Source organism: Lytechinus variegatus, chromosome 14, assembly GCF_018143015.1.
Source record: "Lytechinus variegatus isolate NC3 chromosome 14, Lvar_3.0, whole genome shotgun sequence".
NCBI lineage: Eukaryota > Metazoa > Echinodermata > Echinoidea > Temnopleuroida > Toxopneustidae > Lytechinus > Lytechinus variegatus.
In genome coordinates, this window is record NC_054753.1 from 9,071,430 (window position 1) to 9,097,809 (window position 26,380).

General features: G+C 36.0%; 1 protein-coding gene across 2 annotated transcripts; it reads left to right on the top strand.

The window, feature by feature from the left end:
* Window positions 1-2,487: 2,487 nt before the first annotated feature.
* Window positions 2,488-25,234, top strand: LOC446199 (dishevelled). Of its 2 annotated transcripts, XM_041624813.1 has the most exons (16): window positions 2,488-2,764; window positions 5,057-5,177; window positions 7,906-8,005; window positions 9,805-9,874; window positions 10,318-10,405; window positions 12,960-13,011; window positions 13,351-13,427; window positions 14,546-14,613; window positions 15,779-15,838; window positions 16,240-16,341; window positions 16,912-17,046; window positions 17,853-18,020; window positions 18,466-18,681; window positions 19,926-20,432; window positions 22,807-22,872; window positions 24,754-25,234. In XM_041624813.1, the coding sequence occupies exons 1-15, from the start codon at window positions 2,593-2,595 to the stop codon at window positions 22,839-22,841; spliced, it is 1,971 nt and encodes a 656-aa protein (XP_041480747.1). In that variant the 5' UTR covers window positions 2,488-2,592; the 3' UTR covers window positions 22,842-22,872; window positions 24,754-25,234. The 2 variants fall into 2 exon arrangements, with proteins under 2 accessions (XP_041480747.1, XP_041480748.1); XM_041624814.1 differs by lacking the exon at window positions 22,807-22,872.
* The last annotated feature ends 1,146 nt before the right edge of the window (window positions 25,235-26,380 follow it).

Here is a 26,380-nt window from a genome sequence, read left to right on the forward strand (position 1 = left end):
AAGGTTGAGATCTACCAAAGCAATTTCAATACATGCCTAATGGGGGTGATTAAAAAAAAGGAAACTTCAATCCATTCAAAACTTCAAACAGTTTCCATGACATGGGGTCATCGATTTGTTATATTAGATAAATATGGTATTTAATACTCTCAATCCAAAAGTGATATGATGAAATAAAATGCATCAAAACATTTAATAAAAATTGCATTTATTGACATGCTTCCATCTTTACGAGTTGCATTAGCCAGAGAATAAAACGGGGAACATTAAAAAATGAAGAGTGAATTAAGCGGAAAAACATTAAAAGTAAAGAGTTTTTATGACTGGTTATGGGGACAGTGTTGACTTCAACTGTTTAGGTTTGCATATTGATTATCATATTCATACATTGCTAAATGCGATTGAAATCTGTTAGTTTCAAGGTCAATGAACTCTGCAGGTCATTGACATTGATTACGTGATGGGGTCGTAGAGCTGTCACAAATGATGCCATTCATCTCCTTCAAAGAGCTTTTTCCATTTTCCATTTTTTACGAATGAAGGATTCCATTAATACCATCTCTCATAACCACTGGAGGTAAACGGAAAATGAATACAGATTTTTTAACAACCTCCCATAAAATATTGTGAGGTTTATTGACCCTCTGAAAATCATATTGATTAGCATAAAACTAACTTCAATGAAGTGTATTGTGACTCTTGTGTTACTGTAAACACTTGTGGGATTTTGATACAGACATTCAGGGCCGATTACAACAGAATGCAAGAAATCTTTTGGAAAAAAAAGCAAAACAAATCCATCCACCCCCTTTGAAAGAAGTTATCGTGAAAGGAGACCTTTTGATTTGGAGCTGAAATGGCAATTTAATGACCATTCACTCAAAAGACAATTTCATGGCGTGCTTTGATGGAGAGGAGTTGAGCGTTTTACTCGGAGAGATCATCAGGACAATGGAGTCTATAGACGACCGACCGCCTCTCTCTCTCTTGGTCTCTCTCCCAGTACCATGGGTCACGCAGAGAAGTGCAATGCATGTAATTGCTTTTGTGTTTTAGTGGTAGGAATAAAAGAAAGAATGGAGAACCCAGGCTACTTCAGAATGGTCATCTCTTATTGATAGTGAAAACAGAGTTATAGAGACCCTGTTTGTACTGATTCAGTTCAGTCTGGTAGAAGCTCTGCTCCTGATGTCACTGCTTTCCGCATGTCTGTTAGGGATCAGTCAAAGACAATATTGTTTAATCGGACAGTAAGCTTCCATCATTTTTGTGTTGTGAAGCTTTGCTCGGTCATCTATTTTATTCTCTGGAATCATCCTCAGTAATTTCATTGACGTTGTGTTTGTCTTTTTAGCATTGGACATGCTTTCTTCTTGAACTTTGTCATTGTATGTGTGAGTCACTGTTAGAAGGGACCCTTCCAGCATCCTCTCCACTTTGCCACTCAACACAATAAAAGCAGTTATCCTCTAGGACAATACCATTGCACCCTTGAGAAGATAAATGGATATAGTGGGGAATGATCTGAAGAGCAGCGTTAAAATCTTCAAACTCCATTCAGGAGACTGAATCAGCTCTAAACCTATTCTCCTTGCTTGATTAGACTAGAGACATTTTAACAGGAGGGCGCAACGTAAAAAACCCTTGTGAACCCAGTTAGTAGGATTCCTGCAGGAGTCCAGCCATTTAGTCATCAGCGTCCCTTGTCAAAGAACCTGGAGTAGGGTATACTCTTTTTCTATCCCATGATTCACAGATTCATTAGTATTTATCCACCTTGATGTCTATTTATCTTCAGCTATATGAGGGACCTCTTATATGCATTGCATGTGGAAAGTCTTATTTTGCAAATGATGAGGGTGATTCCTTGTCTGGTATACTAGCTCCAGGATATGTTCCTTATAAACATTCTCAGTGGGGTTAAATCAAAGCCTTTGCTCCAAGCGATCATCAGAGATGTGTCGCTCTGGTGTTGGATGTTAGCAAAGCAGACATGAAACTTGTCTTTCATTGTTGCCAATTTGGTTGGGCAGCCGGTGTATCATTCCACGCGACAAAATGTCAACAGTTGTGATTTTAGATGTGATTCCATCAATGGTCTTGACAGTACAGGATCTGATAGCATCAATGAAGGCATCAATGGTGCATCAACGAGTTGTGTGATGCATTCAGTATCATCTTCAAAAGTCTCATCATGGATCCCGTAATGAAGTCTTCCCTTGCTGTGGTTATGAGGATATTTGCAAGTTGTCATGAATATTTGAGGATCCATGCATAGCTGTATTCATAATCATTTGTGGTGTGTTTGTGCACAGAATACTTACGTGCATGTGTTGTATCCGTGGTTGGAAACTGTATATCTATCATTTTTCATCATGTATTATGTACAGCGATTTGACATTTGCAATTGGCAAATTTGCCATTTCTTGTCAGTTACGATTGGAAGTGGATTAAACACAGTCAGGAATTACCATAAACCTTTTCATTGGATTTCCGCTCCTTGATGAACATCGTTTCGCATGAGATCGATTGAATAAAAGACATTGCGTGGTTATCTTTATCAGAGTAAAAACAATCTTTTATATATCTTGTATGGGGAATTCTGCGATCAAATCCCCACGCTGTTTTTGCCTGCCCCCGATCCTCTTTGCCCGTTCCACCCGCTGCCACCCCCGGAGTGATAACCTCACCTCGGCTCGTTCCGGCATCCAGATGCACCTCGTAGCGGAGGCCTATACTTTCTATTCTTGCCATCATTATACAGGTATAGCAATGATTCTTGTGCTAGTCTCAATATTCTTTACCAGTTAATGCAAGCATTATGTGTTTAGTCTGTGTAATTCAGGTCCAAGTGCACACTTTCAGGAACATTGAAAAACAGATCCTAGTAGTTACACCTGCAGCTATTTTCCAACTCAGTTTTATAGTCACCAGTTTGTAAAAATTAATAAGTTGTTGAATGAAATAGAATTGAATTTATTTTGCAAAACATTTAGATAATTTATAAATCACAAACATACATCCAATTCTTCATGTATACAAGAATGAGCCAGGACATGAAAAAAACAGAAACAAAACAAAACAATTTATTTGTAGATGAGATCCTGAGAAGTTGTACCATTATGGGTAACTCTCAGGCCTGCTATTACTTTTCTGTGGAATAAACTTTGGATGACATCTTAATTATGGTTGACGTTGAGCCTGATGACCATGATATTTGCCGCTGGTGTCAAGTTCGATATTAGATTTATGTAGGTAATTAGAAAAGATATTTGGGGCAGTCCATTGGTTTAGGAAAGTCTTGATTGCTGCTTTCTAAAATAGGATATTAAAGTAAAGTGCTTGAAATTGCCAAATGTCGGAAAAAAGCAATTAAAAAAAAAGGTCATTATTCTTTGGTTCTAAAGCTATTAAAAAACCTATATGATTTGAGAAAGGAAATATGAATGACTGCCAATGAATAAAAATGCTAAGCTGGCTTTTTTTAGGTACTATTCTTGATAAAGTTATTAAGTATAAAGGGGTCTAAAATTAGTTTCAGGGATCTACGATTTCGCATTTAAAATCTGTAATGTTCAAGCTTCTTTCCTATCGAAGACATTGTGAGGGATAAAAGCATTCATGATCTCAGAAAATAGCCGGGGGATTTGAAATCCATTGGGCGCAAATCCCTGATAGAAATAAGATAGATTGCATCTAATGGAGAGAAGATCTACAAATGTATAGTCTTTATCATCTGCTATCAAGCACTAATGTAAGCCTTCCACAAAACTTGTATTGTGGTGTCGGAAGAAAGGGTTTAACATCTTTTGAAAGCTGTCCATTTTTATTTAATCCCTTATTGGGGTTCTACGATGACGGGATGACCCATTGATAGATGTTTGCGAATGGTTTTTTTTAGTACAGTCCCCATCCAATGTACTCAATTATGTTATTATGTTAGGATAAGTGAAGTAAGTCTGATTTTCTTCTTAGCGATCGGATAAAATAGAAATGTTAGGTCATTAACAGCAATTTGGAGGCACTTCCCAAGCTCCCACAGAAAAAATGTGCATTTCATGTTTGAAAATGTGATGTTATTTTATTTTATTGATGAAAAATATATCATATCAAGTTACAGGGTGTGTAAGGTTTATATTGATGTGATTTGAGGTTACATCATCATTATTCTGTAAATCATGTGAAACTTCAGCATTGCTATTTATTTTGAGAGTATAATTAGAGATAAATCTACGTGCAAGGAAAGAGACATTCATCCCCGATCCACCCCAAAACATCAATTTTAATTAAAAAAAAACCAAACTCAGTCATGGCATTCATTTAGTAGAAAGAGAAGGTGGAGCCAAGTAGAGATATGTTTCATGGTCAAACCAATAATGAAGTTGATGAATAGGAATACAGTATTAGGTTTGAAACCATATTTGTTCTATTGCATTTTGCAACCTTCTTAAACATCAGGATGTACATAAGGTGCTGCTACTGGAGATGAAAAAAAATGAAAGAAGAACATCTATGAGAGGAACAATTAATTGATTTATCTGTAGAGCAGTCTCCAGAGTCTTAATTCATATTTGGATTAAAAAATACTTCTGTTAACTTATTTCGTACATCTTTTGTATTTATGTGCATTCTGAATGTTTCAAAGGTGCATATATTGTATGCATATTTGGGACAGGAGTTCTAATGTTCAGTGCATTTCTCTTTCTCTGCATGAAATATTTGTTAACAATTAATTTTGCTCTCACTTTTCATTCATGTTCATACTTCATTTTTGCAGAAAAAATGCTTTTCTTGTCTCCATTGGGCGGTATTTATGTACAGATTTTACTGTAAATGTGTAATTCAACTTTCATATATCGTGTCACATGGTTTCTTTGTTCATTATTGCATTGCACTATGTAGAAACCAACCAGGCCACTACTGCAAATTTATGGCTGCAAAGACAATTATTAAAACTTTATTTCTTTTTTTTTGTTGCCTAAGATTGAGAAGAGTATAAATTACATCCGATTAGTTGAGTAATAGTTGAATTTGTATCTTTATTGTTTCTTTGCAGTTTCAAGAAGCAAGAGAGATCATCACCATCGAAGCGGGCATGGATATGAGAGTTCGTCAACGTTGATGAGCAGCGACATCGACTCAACGAGCTGCTTTGACTCAACGGACGATGACAGCAGGTTTGTTGAAACTCTTTTGAAGAATTCTGAATAATTTGACTTTCTTCAGCAGATCATCTGCAGATCTTTAAGTCAGAACTCATAGACCTATGTAAGAGAGAAGTCTACCTTGTTTTCAATTCAATAGGCATGTAGATAAAAGTTTTTTAATTAAACAAAAAAAAAGTTTAGTAATAGTCAAAGTGTGTGACATCCGACTTTACGACCTGCTTTGATTCAACAAATCTTTTTTTTAAATTCTGAATTATTTGACGTCCTGTTGCAGATCATCTGCTTATCACACGACCTAGGGCCCGTAACACAAATCTTAGCAATGATCATAGAACATTTTTCAACGATTGATTCTATCGACTATGATTGATTCCATCGACTACGATTGATTCCATTGACTACAATGTGCAATCAATCATGAAAATCAAGCATACAATCAATTGCTAACCTTTGTGTTATGGGACTCAGAGCTCATAAACCACTTGGGGGAGAAGTCCACCCTTTTTCTATTAATATACAACAGAGCAGAATCAAATAAGCCGAAAAGTGAATTAATCATTAAAACTGAGTGACATCAAGTCTACAAGTTACGCATGAAAGGAACATGTTCTTACGTGCTAAGTCAGCTACATAGGGATATATCATCTAGCACGAGAAAGGGTCACCAGTCGTGCACAAATTCATGCATAATTTATGACTAGCTTTATGAACTGGCCCCCAACACCCATCATGCTTAAACTACTCCTTTGAAAAGATTGATGAAGCCTTCATGCAAATTATGAATCATGGAAATGGCATGATCAAATTACAATATTACATTCCTATCAGTCTATCCCGTATCAAATTCTGTCAATGTATGTGTTTTGTGAAAGTTTACACAGGTTTCCCTTTTTAAAATTGCTCCATTCTGTCAATAATCTGGCTGTATACATCCAGACGCTTCAGCAACAGTTTTGCTACGGAGAACACGTTATCCTTAATTGAAGTGCCCTAGACAAGACTCAATTTCACCCCTGTTAATCAAGTTTCTCCCCTTTTCCCAATGCAAATTCATCACCTGTGTCATTATTGACATTTATAGAGAAAGAAATTATTCATAATCTGTGTGCAATATAAACTGATAGGTGCATGCCAAGATGCCAAATATTGACAGACCCATATGAAGGTTTTATGAGGTTTTCATACTGTTCGACAAAGTCCTTTTGTGGAACTTATAGTCTGTTCAGACTAGAAGAAATAGTATTTTAACTGTTATTATATGTGTGGTGTAAAAGGGGCACAAAATGCATTTTTAATTCAAAAAATTCTTTATCACCCTGGATGTTCCAATTCAATTTTTAAAAGCAATTACTTTACATACCACTAATAGTGGTGGGATTTTCAAAAGCTCAAATAGTGACTTCTTCAATAAAAACCTGTCATTGATTTGAAATTTGTTTTGTGGTGTTTAATATGGGGTCATACAACTGCCAACATGAAAATAATATTATATAATAGTTTGATGAGTCGGCAATTCCTAGTACATACTATTCTTGAAAACCATCATTTTGACATGAATTGGCTCTGGTTCTTTGAATGCATATAAAGCAAATGTCTTTGCATATATATTTGGTTTATATTTTGAAACAAGATGGAGCCCCCCTGTAAAGGATAAATTTGTATAATATGCTTTAGGATATGTTTTTGATATAGGTTTGCATGCAAGAATTTTCATTAGTCTGAAAGGGGGCTCAGTAAGGCTTTATATTTATCGAGGAAGTGTGAAGATTTTCTCAAAGATCTTAATCTTTTTGGCATGCTATTCAATTTCACCTTGGAACATGTAAATATTAACAAGATTTATTGTGGTGTTGAATATGGAATAATTGGATGAATACCCCAGCTGTCCTTGAAACTATATTTGTTCAGTAGTTCTCTCAATAGTGGTATTGTCCGGAAAAATAAAGTATGCATTGATATGTGTATTACAAAAAAGTGGACTTCAGGGGACCATTTCATAAAGGACTTGCAACTGTTGTAACTTTGCAATTATGGCAACTACCATGGAAACGTTGATTATGATTGGCTGCTGAGCCCTGTTACCATGGTAGTTGCCATTATGGCAGAGTTACAAGAGTTGCAAGTCCTTTATGAAAGAGGCCCCTGGTATTAAAAGGATGATGAACTGGTGAAGGATATGTTTTTTTTGTTCAAAGAATCATGATTTGTTGATTCTTATCCTATAGGCCTACAATATTTTACTTAAGAAATTGAATTTGAATAAGTAGATATCAATAAATAATTGAGTTCGCCCAAAAAAAAATCCTGGAAAAAAAAACTTTTTTACCTCTTCAAAAGAAAGTTGTGCGGTTTTATAAACCATTGACCCTTTTCTCTCTTGTGACCTGAACTGATCTACCTTGTTATTGCTTATCTTTTTCCAAAGTGATTTTATCTTGCCTGCCATGACCAAAACTTTGGGTCAATATCATATCATATCGACCCTAATTGTGGTTATTCTACTTTGACAATTTTGCTTGCCCAATTTCGGGCAAGTAGTTTTGGTCTGTACTTCAAAACACTTGCCCGACTCTAATAACTTTTACTTGCCCTGGGCAATCGGGCAAGTCCTTTGTAGCACCCTGAGTATTTGTAATTTAAGCTGAAACCTTTAGGGGCAATGTACATATCAATGTACCAAAATTAAAGAATTCAGGAACTGATGGGTTAAATTTCATCCATATTGTTTCTTTTTCAGATTCAGCAGTGCCACAGAAAGGAGTAGCTTAGCAAGACCATTGAGAGGACAGAAGAATAAGAAGAGGAGAAGAAGACCTAAGATGCCACCTGTACACAGAGTATGACATTCAGAAAACTTTAACCCTATCTAGGCCGGGGTATTTTGAGAGATCATATAGTCGGGGGAGATTAGATGATAAACAGTATAAAATAGATCCATTTAGACCAGCAAATGTAAAAAAAAATAATCATTTGATTATGATATATTGCTGAAAACACAATTTGCATTGACTTGGTACACGAAATCACGTTTTAGAGCAACTGTGGGTCTGACATGCACTTACAAAGTGCAGCGTACATGTTTATATTGTACGAAATTACCTAGATAGGGTTAAAGGGCAAGTTCAACAAGAATATTAAATAAAATCAAGGGAGCTTTTCATGAAAGGGCTTGTCAGACGTTTTATCCGACAGTTACTATGGTAACATTGCCTCTCAGGCAATCATTATCACGGAAAGTTGTCAGACCTGACAACATGTCCCCTGAAAATAAGAGATAGTTGTGGTCAAAGAAATCTGTCAGAAATAAGAGCATTGTGATTTTTTTAAAATTGTGTGATGTCACTTACAAGCAGATTCCTTTGAATCATTTGATATAAATCCAAACTATTCAATGATTTATGATTGAAAATGTCTTACAGAAGGGGATATGAAATGATGTATCTGATATGAGGTATTGATATCATTGTCATTTTTCTGAGAATTTTTTTTAATTGAATTTTTTATCACAGGATTTCTGGAGAAGCTGCTCACATGAGACTTCACAAAATAAAAACTTAAAAAAATCCACGACTGTTTTTCTTTGAGGATTTCCATCAAACCTTCACAAAGAAATTGACTTTGTCTTTCCGCATTTATCAAAATCAACTTGATATCAGGCTTAAATTGCAAAAACCTTGCAATTTTTTGCAACTCAAAGTATTAATTTTGCAAAGACCATTATATTGGTTCACTGACTAACCTGATTTGGCCAGCACCCGAGTATTAACAAGGTTTGACTTTGAGCCCATCCCCTCTGATGCAATGTACAAATATGGAGGAAACTTCTTTCCTCCAAGGTGCAAACATGGAGGAAATCTTTGCCTCCATGGTTATAGGAATACATTATAGAGCTCTGGTCACTTTAAGAATTCATGCCCTGAAGGCTGGCCAAGAAGGCAGGAAGTTCAGTATTAATGAACTTTAACTTTTGGTATATACTTGGGGGTGTTGGATTTCACAGTATTAAAAGATTTAACAAGACTGAAATTGCACAGAGTTTTTATGAATTCAAGCACTTCCCATATGCACTTATTCAGAAGTTTAACTATAAATGCTGCTTGTATCAATTTTGATGATATAAGTTAAGGATTATAAATTCTTTTTAATAGCAGTCTAATAATGCGTGAATCATATTTTCTCCTGTGTCCGTGACTTGTGCAGCTTAAAAAAGCAAGCAGGCAGACATCTCAAACTATTCGGAATATGAAAGAAAAATGTCTGTTGTTTAATACTTCCTTTAATCAAGCAAGAAACTTTGGTATTCTTACTGAGGTATTTGTGTGTCAAAATTCTCTAATTTTTTATCCCCCACATACTGAAGCTCAAAGTAAATCAGTTAAATGTGTTTTCATTATTAAAACAAACATGCTTCATACTAAATTTACATTTTGTTACTGCAAGTTTGTAAGTTGATGACATCATGTCACATTTATTGTATTAACCTTGAATTTTCTTATTGAAGAAGTGATTAGAGTCTGCCCTCGTTCACGATGTAAATGCAGATTTGGGGTAGATTCGGTAATTCCAATATATGAGCCCACTCAACACCTTTTAGCTAAGTCATTATCTATTTTGATGTTTATTTCTTTCTATGCAGGCATCATCGTTTAGTAGTATAACAGATTCAACAATGTCACTCAACATCATTAATGTCACATTAAATTTAGGTAAGTTTCTTAGTTTCTTGTTATTTGTGAGAATTTAAGTTCACTACTACTATGAAAAGGCATCCACGCCATGATTGTATTATTTATTAATTCAATTTCAATTTGAAAGGGAACATGTAGATATGTTATAGTAAGGAATGCACAAAATCTGTAACAAATCTACGATCGCCCAGTCAGATTGAAGGATTTCAGTAGCTTGTTGCAAATCTATTTTACATCGTTACAAACTATCATTGTCACTTTCATTTTCAAAATGTTATGATTATTATCTATGTGACTTATAATGGTGGTGGTGATGGTGGGGGGGGGGGGGGCGGGGCTGTTATGCAGCATTGCTTGTTAAAACACACAAGATTAGTAAAATCTGAAGGTTTCTTTCAACAAATGCCTATTTTTAATCATATGATTGTATGTTATACGTATATATTGTATTTTTTTCCCAGATAAAATTAATTTTCTTGGCATCAGTATTGTTGGTCAGAGTAATAAAGGAGGAGACGGAGGCATTTATGTGGGCTCAATTATGAAAGGGTAAGATGTTCAATCTTGGCTTATTTTGCTATTTGATTTTTTTTTTACTTCACTTTACAAAAAAATACTTTGATTGCATATCTTTATCTCTCTGTTTAGCCTTTGATCATCCCCTCTCTTTTATGTTGATATGTTCCCTTTTAAAAAATTCAAACTCAATTTGCTTTTCTTTCCAAGGTAGGCAATATTAGATGAAATGCCTTTTTATATGCAGTATTTTCTACAAAATAAAGCAGCCTAAATTACTTATGATACCCCTAATAAATGAAATATGCAGGATGTAATGAGCATGCCAGATCTGTGACTTAATTATAGCTAATTTATATTCATTGATTGGATAAACAAGACTGAAAATAAGTGGAATTTTACGACAAAGATGCCAATTTCTCTATTTGGGTTGTTATTTTGGTAATGCTTTCTAAGGCATTTCCATAACATTGTAATCACAACATTTGCTTTTCGGACAAAGCATGTTTATTCTGACTGTCCCAACACAAGGTGCACACAATGCAGTCAACATGGCTTTTTGGACACTGCAGTTATTTTCGCAACATTCAATTTTGTCGAATGAAGAACTGATCACTTTCAATTTTTGTCAACGAGGAGGGGTTAATGACATTTATCATAGGAGCCGCGGCTAGACGAGCCTGCGATTAAAATGCAAACTCCAATAAATGCGCAGTTGATGGGTTTCGTAATGGGGTTTGAAAATGTTATCATTGCGTTGCCTTTGTGTCAGCACCCATCTCTTAATCAATGACTCACATTTTTAGAAATTAACTCGCAAGATATGGCAAGAATGACAACAATGTGTGCTTTTCTCATCTGGAATGTGACTCAATGGTGTAATTGCCGTTAACCTGGCATAGCTATAGGCGATGTTTGATCACCGATATGCACTTTTCTGATAAAAACCCCAGCAATTTTCTCTGCCATTCGAGGAGTAATCATGATTTAGCAGAACGGTAATCAAGTTTGGCAGTTTGATGCATAACTCTGGTATTGGCTCAGATAGTGTTTTTCTTGTGTTCTGTTGGCTTTTTCTTGAAATAATTATTTTAAAAGTGGATTCTTCTGATGAGTCATCCTGTTTAGAAAGTACAAGGGATGTGATAGAAAATGTTCAAAATTTTTAACAAAGTGAGCATTACTGATGAATAATTCTTTACTATGCTTCACTACAAAGGATAGTCTGCTGGCACAGACCCTGATTGAAAATTTGATCAACAAGCGTGTTTCCACGCAAAGACTAGCATATACAAAACTTACTGTTTCAATTCAGTGAGAGGGCCTCAGTACACAAGGCATGCACATTCAGACCCTTAACTCAAATGAAGGGTTTGCACAGCAGACTATTCAAAGGATGTTATAGAAAATGTCCAAAAAGAAAAAAAGAAGAAAAAAAGAAAAAAGCTTTACTGATGAATAATTCCTCACTTTGCCTCGCTAAATTCCACACTTTTTTGAAAACATTGTATGAAAGATAACCAGACAATCAGAAGAATTTCATGATTTACTATTCAAGCAAAAATGTATTTGAGAACATTTTGTTTTTCATATGATTGTTAATGAATTGGTTCTATTGATTAGTTTTATTTATGAACAGCAAAACAGGAATACACTGAAATACAATGATTCCACTTGCAGTATTAAATATGAATGGGGAGGGGAAACCTGCGGGTCTCAGTGATTCAGTTCACTTGTCGCCTACCAGGTAAAAGTGGGGCAAAACAAATAATGATAGTAATATGAAAGACAAAAATGAAAACTGAATACAATGCCTTAATTTTGATTCAGGATGATTTGTAACCAAATGACACTACAGTGTCGGTCAACATTTATAGACCATATACTACACTCAAGAAGACAGAACAGTCAGTACATGTTAGATTTGGACAAGTGACTCCATTGCTAAGGGGTGTTATAGAAATGTGCACACAATTTATTAAATGTGTAACGTCATTGATTCGCAGTTGGACACAACCTTATCAGCATAATGTGATCAGATCGGTAAATTGCCAATTCATCTATCGCCAACTTGTCCATTCACCACCTGGTCTACCTTCATTTAGGCTAATGCCATTCCATTCATCAACATTTGGTCCAATAACCATTTGGTCCAATTACCATTTGGTCCAATCAACACTTGTCTAATCGCCAGTTCGTCTATGACCATTTCGTCTCATAACCAGTTGGTCTGATACCCAGTTTATTGTCATTCATTTTGCCCAATTAACACTTAGTCCAATTAGACCAATGGTATATACACTAAATGGCTATTGGACCAAATGGTTATTGGATGAAATAGTGAGCGGACGAAATAGCAATTAGACTATGTGGATAGTAGACGAACTGATGGTAAACCAAATGATCGTAGACGAATTGGTAATTGGACGAATGGGCATTAGACCAATTGAGATCTGACCGGTACGGTGATGTATTGTATACCAAGTGAAACTTGTAATTTTCATTACACACCCCCTGGCGGGTTAAATCAATTTATTCTGACTTTTGTTGAAAGTAAAACTGTCTTTTTAAAAAAAATATATAACAGTGGTGCAGTTGCAGCAGACGGTAGGATAGAACCGGGAGATATGATCTTACAGGTGAGATATCTACATTTATAAAACCAGTATACAGGTGTTTCACGAAGCTTGGCTTTAATCATCATTCGGAATTTGACAAGCCACATGTGATATTTATTTTTTATTCATTGCAGTAACTTATGTTATGATGTGCAGATGTGAATTCATATTCATAGCGTGTAAATTTGCATTTTAGAATAAAGGAAATATTATTTTAGTTCAATGATTTGAAATGCAACCATTTATTGAATTGATTGTCAAACTTTATGCTCAATTTTGATTCCTCATATTCTACATGTAGATCTCTGTCGGCTTATTTTTTTTTCACATTTGTATTTAATTATTTTGTCCTTTCTTTAGGTGAACGATGTGAGCTTTGAAAATATGAGTAATGACGATGCAGTCAGAGTATTAAGAGAAGCAGTTCATCAACCTGGGTAAGTTTATGTAGTAGTACTAGTAGTAGTAGTCAGAGTAAAGTTTTACATTCCCGGTCTAGTCCCTGAATACGGGGATGGCCAGGGCTCTGTCTTACAAAGAATTACGATTGATCCAATCAATCATAACTCTATGGAAATCCATCAGTGTCATTATTTTTTTCTCCATAAAATTTTCAAAATGTCCTTTGTAAACTAAACAAAGGCGAACGCACTGAATTGTCAAGAAAACAATGAATATATATAATTTATGTCATATCTAAAAAACATTTTGAACATTCGTGCATTTTAGATGTTGACGTTGCTGGCTGTCCATAGTTACCATTGATCCGATCAAGTGCCATTGATCCGATCAATCGCAACTCTTTGTAAGACGGGCCCCAGATTCACCTCACACTCAAGAGCTTATCCTGATCTTCTCCCTCTACTTTATTTTATTCAGTGCATGTTCCTTCCTCAACCCAACCCCTCCTCCATCACTTGATATAGAAATTGATAATTCTTGTTATGTTTTTGAGTTTGGCAGATTTCTATGGAAACTTTAATGTAAGCTAGAAATAATGGTGCACAGTCACACTTTTTATTCAAGTGGAATGCTGGAGCTGTTCGATTAGATTTGGTTGGAGTGTGAAGTCAAAGTCTGACACACATTTCCATTGAAAAAAAAAAGAGAATTTAATTACTGTATTTGTCTTTCCGATGATATTTTCTTATTTATGTGAGGAAGGGAAGCACTAAAGTGTAAGGATGGATGTTTGTATTGACTTAAAACAATTTAATTTGTAAGCCATAAGTTTTTGTCTATTTGTAATTGCAGCATGAAATCTTCAAATTGATCAGTTTTATCTATTTTACTTCTAATTACTGCATCTCACCTTGCCCTGTAAACAAAACTTTTGATTGTAGGGCTATTTTAAGTTTGATTACATTGATTATTATGTACAATCAAGCAAAAATCCAACTGTACAACCAATTGCTAAGTTTTGTGTCACTAGCCCCTGGCTAATGAAAATGCAAATGCAGTTGTTAAAATGGCAGCATTAACACACACATTCACATGGTGACTTTGTTTCTTGCATTAAAAGCAAACTTCATTTCTTCTATTTTTTTCTTTGCAGTCCTATCAAATTAGTTGTAGCTAAATGTTGGGACCCTTCACCAAAAGGCTACTTCACCATTCCAAGAAGTAAGTGACTATTATATTTTACCCTCTCTGAACTTGATCCCCCACAATTCACTGCTGTGACTATTTCCATTTCATCAGAGGCATTTGATAACTCTGTCCAGGATTGAAACTGAGGGGGGTGTTTCGCACAAAGATTTAAAGGACAAGTCCACCCCAACAAAAACTTGATTTGAATAAAAAGAGAAAAATTCAACAAGCATAACAATGCTGAAAATTTCATCAAAATCGGATATAAAATAAGAAAGTTATGGCATTTTAAAGTTTCGCTTATTTTCAACAAAATAGTTATATGAACGAGCCAGTTACATCCAAATGAGAGAGTTGATGACATCACTCACTCACTATTTCTTTTGTATTTTATTATATGAAATATTTTAATTTTCTCGTCATTGTCATGTGAAATGAAGTTTCATTCCTCCCTGAACACGTGGAATTCCATTATTTTAACATTTTGTGCTTCAGGCAAGGAGGTCCTAATCGTCAAATACGTAAAAATTGAAATATTGTATAATTCAAACAATGAAAAACAAAAGAAATCATCGACTCTCTCATTTGGATGTAACTGGCTCGTTCATATAACTATTTTGTTGAAAATAAGCGAAACTTTGAAATGTCATAACTTTCTTATTTTACATCCGATTTTGATGAAATTTTCAGCATTGTGCTTGTCTGATTTTTCTCCATTGATTCAAATCAACATTTTTCTGAGGTGGACTTGACCTTAAGTATGACTTCGAGTCACACTTAAATGCCGATGCGTACGTGATATTCAATGCACGATCTTATTGATTGATACACGGTAGTGTGCATCCTCATGACACGATCTGACTATTGGGGTCAAGTCTTTCATACCGTGAGTGGGACTAAGTCATTTTTAAATCTTTGTGAAACACCCCCCCCCCCCGATATGCTCAACAATAGTTGCAGTAATTTGGATCTGACAGGAGTGACGTCTGCTTTATAAGCGAAGTGGTCAGTTATTTATCACAATATACATGATACCACTATACCACTATACCACTATACCAATACCAAATTCTCGCAGCAGGCAAGGTTCTTAAAATAGACACACATGTAGATATGTGTAGTTATATTGTAGCTGTGAAATGAGTTACATATATTGATTGTGTTTTGTAATGATTGGATGTATCATGATTGTTTGCAGGTGAGCCGGTCAGACCAATAGACCCTGGAGCATGGGTAGCACACACAAATGCCATGAAAGGTAAGGATGGTGATGATGATGATGATGGTGATAGTGATGATCAGGATGATGATGATGATGATGATGAGGATGATGATGAGGATGATGATGGTAATGGTGGTGATGGTATTGATGATGATGATACAGCTGGCACCTGTAATAATGGTGATAATGGTGTTGACAATGATGTAGATGATGGTGATGATAATGACTGATCATGCTGAGGACTATCAATGATGATAGATGATGAGGATGGTAATGGTGATTGGGATAATGATGAATATAACAACACGACAATGATAGTGATGATGATGATGTTGATGCACTGATTAAAAGTGGAGGGAGGGGGTGTGGGTGAAGTGAAGTGGACTAAACCAGATTTAAAACCTGGATTTAATACTACTACTATAATCTCTTTACAGTTGCTGCAGAGTATCAAGGTAGAGCGGGGCCTATGAGTCCATCAATGACCTCTATGACCTCTACCAGCTCTTCCATTACCAGTTCTCTACCAGAGTCAGAAAGTAAGTTGAGTTGCATGTCAAGTTTGGTGATTCAAACAACATTAGTGTCATAAAACATGGATTAGGGTGAAGAAAAGGAATGAGGAAGATGGGGAGGGGGCTATGGGAGCAGGCTACTGGGATCAGATGTAGAAAGGGGGATGCAAAGCAGGAGGAGGAGGAGGGGATGAGAGTGGGGGATATAAAGATGGGGAGGGGGAGGAGAAGGGGAAAGGTGGAGGGGGATAGTGGCAAACAGATGAAAAGAATAATGGATGAGAATAAGAGGATGAAGCAGAGAAGGAAAGGAGGAAGGAAATGTCCATAGGGCAGGAAAATGATTGATTAAACAGGTAAGGATCAGAAAGTAGTAGTGGAAATCTATAGGAGAGGAGGGACAGATAAGGAGGGTGGTAGGTAGGTTAGGGCAATAAAAAGTACAACTATGTCAAGTTGAGGGGATGTCTAAAGACAAATATATTTGTAGGAGCAATTGGATAACACCACTTTACATCAAATGGACGTTACACATAATGGGATCGTTGTACCAACTTGCTATCCATTGTCTTTCTTTCCTTTTAAATCCCGTAGGGTTAGAAGACTTTGGTCGACTGACCTTAAACACGGACATGACGACCATCGCCAGGGCAATGGCAGCCCCGGACTCCGGCCTCGATATTAGGGATAGAATGTGGCTCAAAATCACCATATCAAGCGCTTTCATAGGTAGGTATCGAGTTCTAGAGCCATAAACTACTGTGTAGGTCTACCTCCAATGCAAGAAATACCAGCAAGGAACACCGCTTCCCAAACTTGAAAATAAGTGTTGATAAGGACATCACAATAGTTTTGTGAGCATGATTCTAGTGCTCACAATGTTATTTCTTGTCAACCCCACAAAAATTATGGCTCGAACTCGTTGAGAGTGTAAGCTATGAACAGTGAATTCGTTGTTGATTGCAGGGACTGTCTTCGGGATCAGATTTTCTTATTTCTGTCAGAAAAGAATGAGTTTGTTGCTTCGGATATTGGATTTGGGAGTAAGAAGCAGTGTGGCTATTTTCTTGAAATCAAAGAATGAGTGGGGAAGATGTGTCTGATGAAGAATGGCTGTGATGAGCCATAGGATTTTATGTACTGCATGAAAGGAATTTTCAGTTTAATTCTTTGGGAGACGGATACTTCTACCTAATGTGGACTAAATTGACAGATCACAAAGTAAGAAGGTTTAATGTACATGATACTCATGGACAGTTATTGACCATATTAAATAATTTTTTTTTTGGGGGGGGGTCACAAAATTTTTATCGTCTGACGAAAACTCTTGCCGAATTGCCGTCGTGCATAGTGTCATTGGTTAGTATATGCAGTAGAGCACATTTCAAAAGCATGATATGCCCAAGTGTAGCAATTAGTTACATACCACATGCTACTGGAGGTTAATTGCAACTTTAAGTTCGACTTAAATCTTTGTGAAACTTCCCCGAATCCTTTTCTTAAAGTTCATCTAACAAATTCTCTATTGTTTTTAGGTTCTGATGTAGTAGAATGGCTATTCACGCATGTAGAAGGCTTTCAAGACAGGAGAGAAGCGAGGAAGTACGCCTGTAACCTCTTAAAAGCTGGCTTCATCAGACATACAGTCAACAAGATCACTTTCTCGGAGCAGTGCTACTATGTCTTTGGGGACCTTTGTGGAAGTAAGTTTCCATGATCAATCTGTCACAGATAGTGCTACTTTGTCTTTGTTGGCCTTTGTGGAAGTACTTCTCCGATCAATGTGTTGTATAACGTAAAGATATGATAATTATACTTGCATAGGTAGCACTTTTCACATACTTTATCAAAAGTTGTCGCTAAGTTCTCTTTGATAGTGAATAATCATTATCCTGGCAGTAGCAGAGCAGCTTTTATGTGCTTTTGTGTTTCATGGAATAAGTGTCAAATGAATAAGATTTTGTGCCAGTGAAGTGTCTAATATATTACGAGGGTAATTTGTGTAGAGAATTGAAATGTTGATTTTAGTTCTAGTTTTATTTGATATGATGTAAATCATTTTCATCTGATTATTTGTTGATAATCATACATTTTTAACAATATCCTGAAAATCATCTTGACTGGTGGTGTTTTTCTTCTCTTGTCCAGACCTAGCCTCTCTTTCCTTAGGAGATGAAGCCTCCGAGGCGGACAGGGACACGCTAGCGCCCCTACCCCAGCAGGGCCACTGGATGCCCCCGCCATCCCTCCCCACTGCACCCCCTATGCCTTATCAGATGCCCCCAGGGGTCCCGGGCTACACAAGCTTCGACACGGCAAGTTACACAAGCTTTGGTGCCACAAGCATAGGTAGTGGTAGTGGAGGTAAGTTAATGAAGAACCATATCCAGGGGAATCCAGGTATTAGGGATGAAAAACATGCAATTTTTCTAAAAAGGCAATAGAAAAGTGTGTAAATAAAAACTTTGGGCCCCTGTAGCCTCTGGGGAGGGGGGAAATTTTAATGGGACATTCCTCCCCCAAAAGGTAAGGATCTTCTGTTTAATGGGGAGGGGGGGGGTGTCACAGAATTTTAGAGGAGAAAGTGGCCCCTTGTGGTACCCCACTTCTGGTTTATCCTGAATCTGCCACTGATCGAGCATGTAAGAGTATACAGATATCATCTATCTTTTGGGGCATTGGCAGAAGTATCAAGCTGTTTTAATTACAAGTTTTGATGTTGGCCCTTATATTTCCAACTAGTGGAGTGTGAGGTTGTCAGGAATGATGAAGTTGTGAAACATGTTAATGTGTTTATCTAGGAATAACTCCTCAAGAGCTCCAGAAATTCTTGGTATCCATTGTGTGATTTATTGATTGCAAACTGGGTTGTAGCTCAGCAGCTTAAAGTTGGTGGAATTCACCTATTAATGACACTTAGAATAATGATATTCTGTTCTTGTATAGTGCATATCACATCATCCTCTGATCTATATGTGGTTCCAAAGAACTTTGTTTAAAGAGAAATTCCAGTAGTTGCAGTAAACACTGATTTCATGAGAAAGTCTGTAAAACAAGGCTTAATTGTCAGTATATCATCGAGGATCTAGATCTGGTACGGTTACATTAACTGAACTTTGTGAAATCTTGAAATCTACGCTGAAAAATGTTCACACCGAAGATCCCGAACACAGATAAGCGCACGTGGGACAATGTATAAGTATTGCTTAGAGCGTCGCGCCCGACGCCCTACCCGAATCCTGTGCTTATTTGCTGATTTCTCAGCAATTACACAATTTCTTCCAGAATCCTTTGGCACATGCGTTTTATTTATACAAACAGACACTTTGGTGGTCATTTCATTGGATTCTGTACGAACCCATTTTGATATTGTTACCAAAACTAGCATTTACCTTTAATGATATTATATGAATTTAAAAAGAGCAGTATATTCTATGGCAATGTAAAAAGATCTGATATGCTAAGTCATCTCCCTCTACGTAATCAAATTGCAAGTGAAGGCATTACAATGTTAGCAAATATTAGCTTTGCAAATTACTTTTCAGCTTGGAAAGGGTGCAGTAAACAGGCACTTGGCTGATTTTTTTCCCTGATATTTTGTGTTCTAGGAAGCAGTGATTCTGGTCATAGCCAAGATAAGATAGCCAAAGCATTGGCATCTAAAGGAGGATCAGGAAGCAAAGGGAGCGGTAGTGAGTCTTCCGACCAAGCATCTACCGTCGCCGGAGACATTCCTCCCGCCCTCATGGGTAGCATGCAGGGCATTGGACCCCCGTCCGTCACGAACACCGGCATGATGGCCCCTGGTGGTGCTCCTGGCGGTAGCATCGGTGCCCTTTCGAACCACGGCATCGGTCCCCCGTCGATAGGAGGACAGCATCACGGCATCGGCTTCGGATCTTCCTCCGGAATCCATCAAGGGATCGGCCCCCAGCAAGTGCCGGTCGGACCCCCGCATCACCAAACCCAAGGCATCGGCCCCGCCCAAGGCATTGGTCCCCCAAGCCAAGGTGGGCCACCTGCCATGGTACCAATGATGCCTAGACAACTCGGTAGCGTGCCTGAGGATCTATCCGGCAGCAGACAGTCTTTCCGCATGGCTATGGGAAACCCTTGTGAGTTCTTTGTCGATGTCATGTAACAAAACATCCTAATGGACTACCCCCAAACCAGCTAGACTAAATCCCCTATATATATATGTATATGTTTATCCTAAAACTTAGCGTCATTTACCGATGACACCTTTTGCTTGTACCATAGAAATATATTATCTATCTGTGTGTTTTTTGTTTGCGTTGTAGCGAGCATGCCTCTTTCGCTTATATATATGTTTATGTTAAGCCGATAAGTTTGATAAGGGCATAGAGCTAATGTATCAAAACAAAAATATCCCTAGATGGTAGTTGAGCTTCTTGTGCAATGTTGTATGGTCTTGAAAGAAAATTCACTTGTGTATTTAAATGCTTCTATTTTTGTTGCGATAAGCAGTATTCTGTCAAGTTAGTTTCTTTATTCAATACGTGACTCGTTTACTGTATCAAAGCTATTCTGAACAATTTATTACCAGATGGAACTGAAAAGAACATGAACTACCTATCTGCGATCACAACCTTGCATAAATTCAATCAATAAATCAGCAATAATAATCTCACGCTTATGGAAAAATATAGTATATTTAAGAATACTCGACAATCTTGTAAAAATATACTAAAAGCTTTTTGAAATGGATACTTAGAAGATGTTTACCATTGGAATATTTGGGAAGGATTCAAACATGTACAAAACTTAATAAAGTAAAGTGCATGATATCATAAATCTACATAAAATTACTGATTGTTGTAGAATCTTGTTGCTATAAATATGCTTTCTTTTGCAGAATTTTGAAGTATTTAAGAGCCAGTAACCTAACAGTTTGAAGTGAAAGAAAATGAAATGTCTTTCAATTCAAGTAATGTAGTGGTGAAAAAAAAATGATTATGTGTTATTGTAAATTTTGTAAAGATTACATTTTTGGTAATCTTTAAATCATGTCATACCATTGTTTTGAGACACTTTTTGATTGTCAAAATCTGTGATCTTTCGCAACTTTAAAATACATATAAGTAATGATTCAGGGATTTTATATATCGATTGCAAAAGTACATGTCCGTGAAATATGGTCAGTTTTGCCTCAGAAATTAGATAATTTTGGATATGACAGTTTGCATGTTTATTGTTTGAGTCATGATCTTAGCTCTCATTTCGTACTTTCTGTCTTTAATACGATGCCTTTGGAAAAAAATTATATTTTCATTGAATTAATATGGATTTCCTTTAAAAATTGTAAATGACTTGGGGAAACAGAAGAAATCTTTAATAATGGAGTAAAAACTGAGTTTTGGATGTTGTATTTGCATGCAGCCAGTGTATTTTGTGATTGCTGTAAGTCCCATATGTTTATTCTGATGTATTGTTTGATTGTCCCTCCTCACATCCATGTACACCTTTCCATATGTGCACCCTACCCTACCATTCTCTAATGCCCACTCTCTTATCCCTCATGGCATTTATGATCATACCAGCATATTATCCATTTTATTTCTGAAAGTGATCTAACCTTTCTTTAATAAAAATACACATTCTTTCTTTCTGTGGATACATGTCTGCACTTTCCAAACCCCTGTTATGTTACAACTGGCACCTGTGTTGATGTGTTTTGTTTATACCCATTAACATTAACTCTTACAGTATGGATCTGATTTTGTGTCGTTACTGAAAATCCCTGACGATATGTATGATAGAATTATGAAAAATAATTCCACTGCTAAAAGAGACTTCCAATGGATATGTCACTTGTGTATTTATATAATATGCAATTTTGGATTAAATTAATGATCTTTCTACTACAGTTTAAATGATAAAGAACATCTTAATTCATTTGAAGCAATTCCTTTGCCATCGCATTAAAGCTTATATTTTGTTTGCTATTTGTTTTTGTCCCATGTTCAAAGTTTGTAACACGATGTATGTAGGAAAATTTGTAGATGGTGATATGCATCTACATTGAATAGTTCAATTAGATGTTTATCTTTTGGGAGGATAAAATGAAAGAAAGCAGTTTCACTTAATGTCCAACAAGCAAAAAAAAAGACATAAAAGAAGGAAATGTGTATTCTAAATCTTTAATTCTTGTCATTTTGGACATACATGTAATTTGTCAAGGGTATTGAATTCTTGACTTTTCTTACAAAAAAAAAAAAAAATAATTGCCAAGAAATTATGTCAAGTAAATTTATTCACTTGACAAACTTAATATTTAGGTTTTTAATAATTGAAATAATTCATAGTTAACATAATTAGCTTAATTACCTAACTAGCTTAGCCCTGTTATACTACTTTACTAGCGTAGTGCTTGTGATACTGATACAGATTTAAGATGTGTGTTTTATTTTTGTTAAAGTCCACCATATCCCATTTTATCTCTCTCTCTCTTTCTCTCTCACCCCCTAGATTTTGATGATTCAGTCAGCGTGACACTTCTGTGAAGTGCGGAAATTTTGAAATCATTTTAATTAGGTACAGTAATGTTTGATCAATGAAAGATGTGTTGCACTCTGCTTAGATGGCAAAAAATACCCAGCTTTTTTTTAATAGGATGTCTGAATTTACAACTGAACTACAGATATCTACATGTAGTTGGGGGCTGGGTGGGAAAAAGTCTCATTAGATTGTGTTTCCTTGGAGATTGAGTAAATGAATGCAATATAATTTTCAAAATAATTAGGTTTAATTGTTTAGTACCACTTGATATTTGTGTTGTTTTATTTTCTTTAATCTTGAGTTTTGAGTTGTGAGTTATCAGATTGTAATATGATTGTTTGAAAGCTCAGGGTTTCAAATCAAGCATGAAGTTTGCAACTAGAGTTAAAAATCATGTTGCCGTTTTGTTTCTTTATCCTTTGAGAAACAAGAGTAGATAGGTGTTAAAATTTGAAACTGTATCTGGCTTCTACTTTACATTTTGTGGTAGCGATTTTCTTGACTGGAGTCTTGAATTGCGAATATGCAAGAAATCACGGGTTAAAGTTCACTTTTCAATTTAGTTGCAACTGTATTGATTATTGGTTGGTCGTTTAAAAGAATTTGAGCGTTATTGTCATCAAATAATCACCATCAATGCTTGCATGATTGTATCACATTATTAAGTTCAATCATTTTATTGGCTGCTTCCCCCCAGTGCACCCCCTCTCCCCCCACAAAGCCTTCCTGCTCTATCACATCGTACCTGCAATGCATGGCTCATTTTTAGCCCAGTTATTCAGTAACTAGAAAACTCGATACAATTACGTTGAAATGTGATATTTCATGTGTATTTTGAGAGATATATTACCATTTATAACTTCATTGGCAAACATACATGCACTCTTCATCGTCACAATCATGGCTAGTCACCAATCGCCAGAACTAACCCATTTTTTGCAATGATCATTCTACATGCAGTCATTTCCCAGGTATGATACGGTGGAATTTTAATACATTCATGTATATTGCATCATTGTTGCCATGACAATGAAAATACAGCATGTAAATGGACAGAAAGTAAGCCATTTTCTGATGGATGTATGAATTGGGGTATATTCATTTGGTCTACAAGCATTTGGTCTAATTGCCATTTGGTCTACATTACACAACTTCTCATTCTTAGTCTAACGCCCAATTTCCTATTCAACTAATTTATTTTGCACTATGTCAAATGAAAATTGGATTCATAAATAGTTAATCTAACTATATAGACTAATAGGGTGTTGCATGAAACTTACAGTTGATCGCAAGTCAATTTCAGGTCCACAAATCAATTTTAAGTCATGCTTTAGTTATGATTGATCTATCACTTGTAAATTTGCATCAGAAATTGTGTGATTGATTGCAAATATTTTCTTGCAACAGCCCCTGAGTGATGTTAGACAAAGTACATGTCAGACAAGATGGATGAAACTTTACTTGCAGTTGAACAAAATGGTAACCCTGACAAACAGTCTGTTGTAAAAATAGCAGAAAAAATAAATACTTGTGAAGGTGTGAGAAAAATCCAGCAAACATTAAGAAAGTTATTAGAATTTCATGTTTTTATTTTTTTAATTTGATTTTTGGGATAAGACATATGGTTAATGAGACCAAATGGAAAGTGGACCAAAATGGGTGTAGACCAAGTGGCGTTTTACCATTTCAATCATATGCACACTACTTTGACATATCAACCATACTAACACATCATCTCAAAATTCAATTCAAAATGGCTGCTTGCAAACATTAAATCATTGTCAAACAGGACAAGGCTAAACTACTGAGAGAAGTTCCTATTATGACTGGGTCAAAGTGGATACATTTTCAATGATCCCAAACTATGTGATTATTCTTGTGTGTTTTGCCTCCCTACTTTTCCCCCTTCTTCCTTAGGACGCTAAAGTCTTGCGAATTTATAGAAGCAGCCCCCCTGCCGCGAGCAAGCTGGAACGATGCACCACAAGCTTGTGTCAACCCCGTTAGCCCAGCTGCTCTCCCGCACGATCTCCTGTACGAAGCACATTGGTCTGTAACTGTAAAACTCAGCTGTTATACGTTCAAATGGAAAAAGAAGTAGATGAAGTAATGCTTTCTGCTTGATCAACGACAAGTTGTTTAAACTTGATTGAGATTCGTTTTAAGTTGGTTGACTGTTGGAGTTTTGTTTTAGATGTTACATTGCTGACAGATTGGTTTTGTTTTTAATTGGAAAGTGTTTTAATATCCGAGCATGGCTTGGCCATTTGCTTTGTTTCAATGTTTTAATTTGTGATTCACAGAAGTTTTTTTTTTGTCCTGTGTTTTATTCAACTCATAATGCTCACTTATTGTGTTGTGTTTTGGATGGTTTGCATTGTAACAACATTCACTCTTTTTTGCAAAAATCAATCATTTTCTTTCCTATCTTTCTTCCTTCATTGATTTCATTCATTCTTTTTTCTGCTTTGTTTCTGCCTATATATATATTTCTTTGTTTTATATTGCTGTTTCTTCCTTCCTTCCTTTCATTCATTCATTTCTTTTCTTTTTTTTTATTATTCTTTCTTTTTCTATCCCTTCCCTTTCTTTGTCATGTGAATTCACTCTCAACATGTGTCCTTCATTTATCCATTTGTTTTTATTTATTTTGGTCATCCACAATTTTCCCATTTTGTTAATTTTCTGTGCCAAACATTTACTTAGCATGATGCATCAATGATATATATTTTTTTGGTAATAAAAAAGAAATAGTCATGCCCACCAAGGTAAACTATCTTTCTGCATTTTTTTTGTAGAAAATTTAAGGAAAAATGAATGTAAATGCAGAAGGAATGTAATGTTCTTTCTTCATGCCTTCTCTGCCCCCCTTATTATTCTAAAGTCACTTTATTTACCCCCTGTTGCATCATACTTTTATTACATATCATCAATTATGATGGTCACTGGCTTCTAAATATCACCATTAAAGACCACAATGGTCACCCAAACATACTATACATCATTGGCAATGAATGAAGAAGCATTGTTAGTAGCTTACTACCTGTCCAAATGTGTATAATTTATTAATTTTTTGTGTGTCAGTTATTTACCACTTGTGGGATGGAACACCCTATCAGCACATGCTGTTTTTCGTAGGGGTCCATAAAATGATATGGTTATACAATATAGTTGTTAAGAGGGGGCAAGAATATCCCCCTGCTTCTTGTGCGATCATCCTCGTAGCACATCTGTGGCACTCAAATGAAAAAAAAAATTATCCCTCCCTCTTCACTTGATTAAACTGCTCTATTGCTGTATTCATTCAAATGTTCTTTCATTCATATTCACGGAGTCTCCCGTTTTTATTCATGTATTCATTAGTGATTTTTTTGGGGTATTCATTCATGTATTTGGTCATGCATTATTTAAATCCATTCATTAATGCATTCAAATAAAATGCATTCATCTATGCATTTAAACAATGAATGAATTTCAAAAGGAAATCGTGCCAGTAGGTTCATGTTTTAAGTCCTGTATTCATCGGTGATAGATATTCACTTCA

What these genes read in the sequence shown, in the direction of transcription:
- LOC446199 (XM_041624813.1), top strand. Translation starts at nt 2,593, where the DNA reads ATGGGGAATTCTGCGATCAAATCCCCACGCTGTTTTTGCCTGCCCCCG. An exon ending in TTCTTGCCATCATTATACAG is followed by an intron (nt 2,765 to 5,056) that starts GTATAGCAATGA and finishes GTTTCTTTGCAG; the next exon opens with TTTCAAGAAGCAAGAGAGAT. An exon ending in TAATGTCACATTAAATTTAG is followed by an intron (nt 9,875 to 10,317) that starts GTAAGTTTCTTA and finishes TTTTTTTCCCAG; the next exon opens with ATAAAATTAATTTTCTTGGC.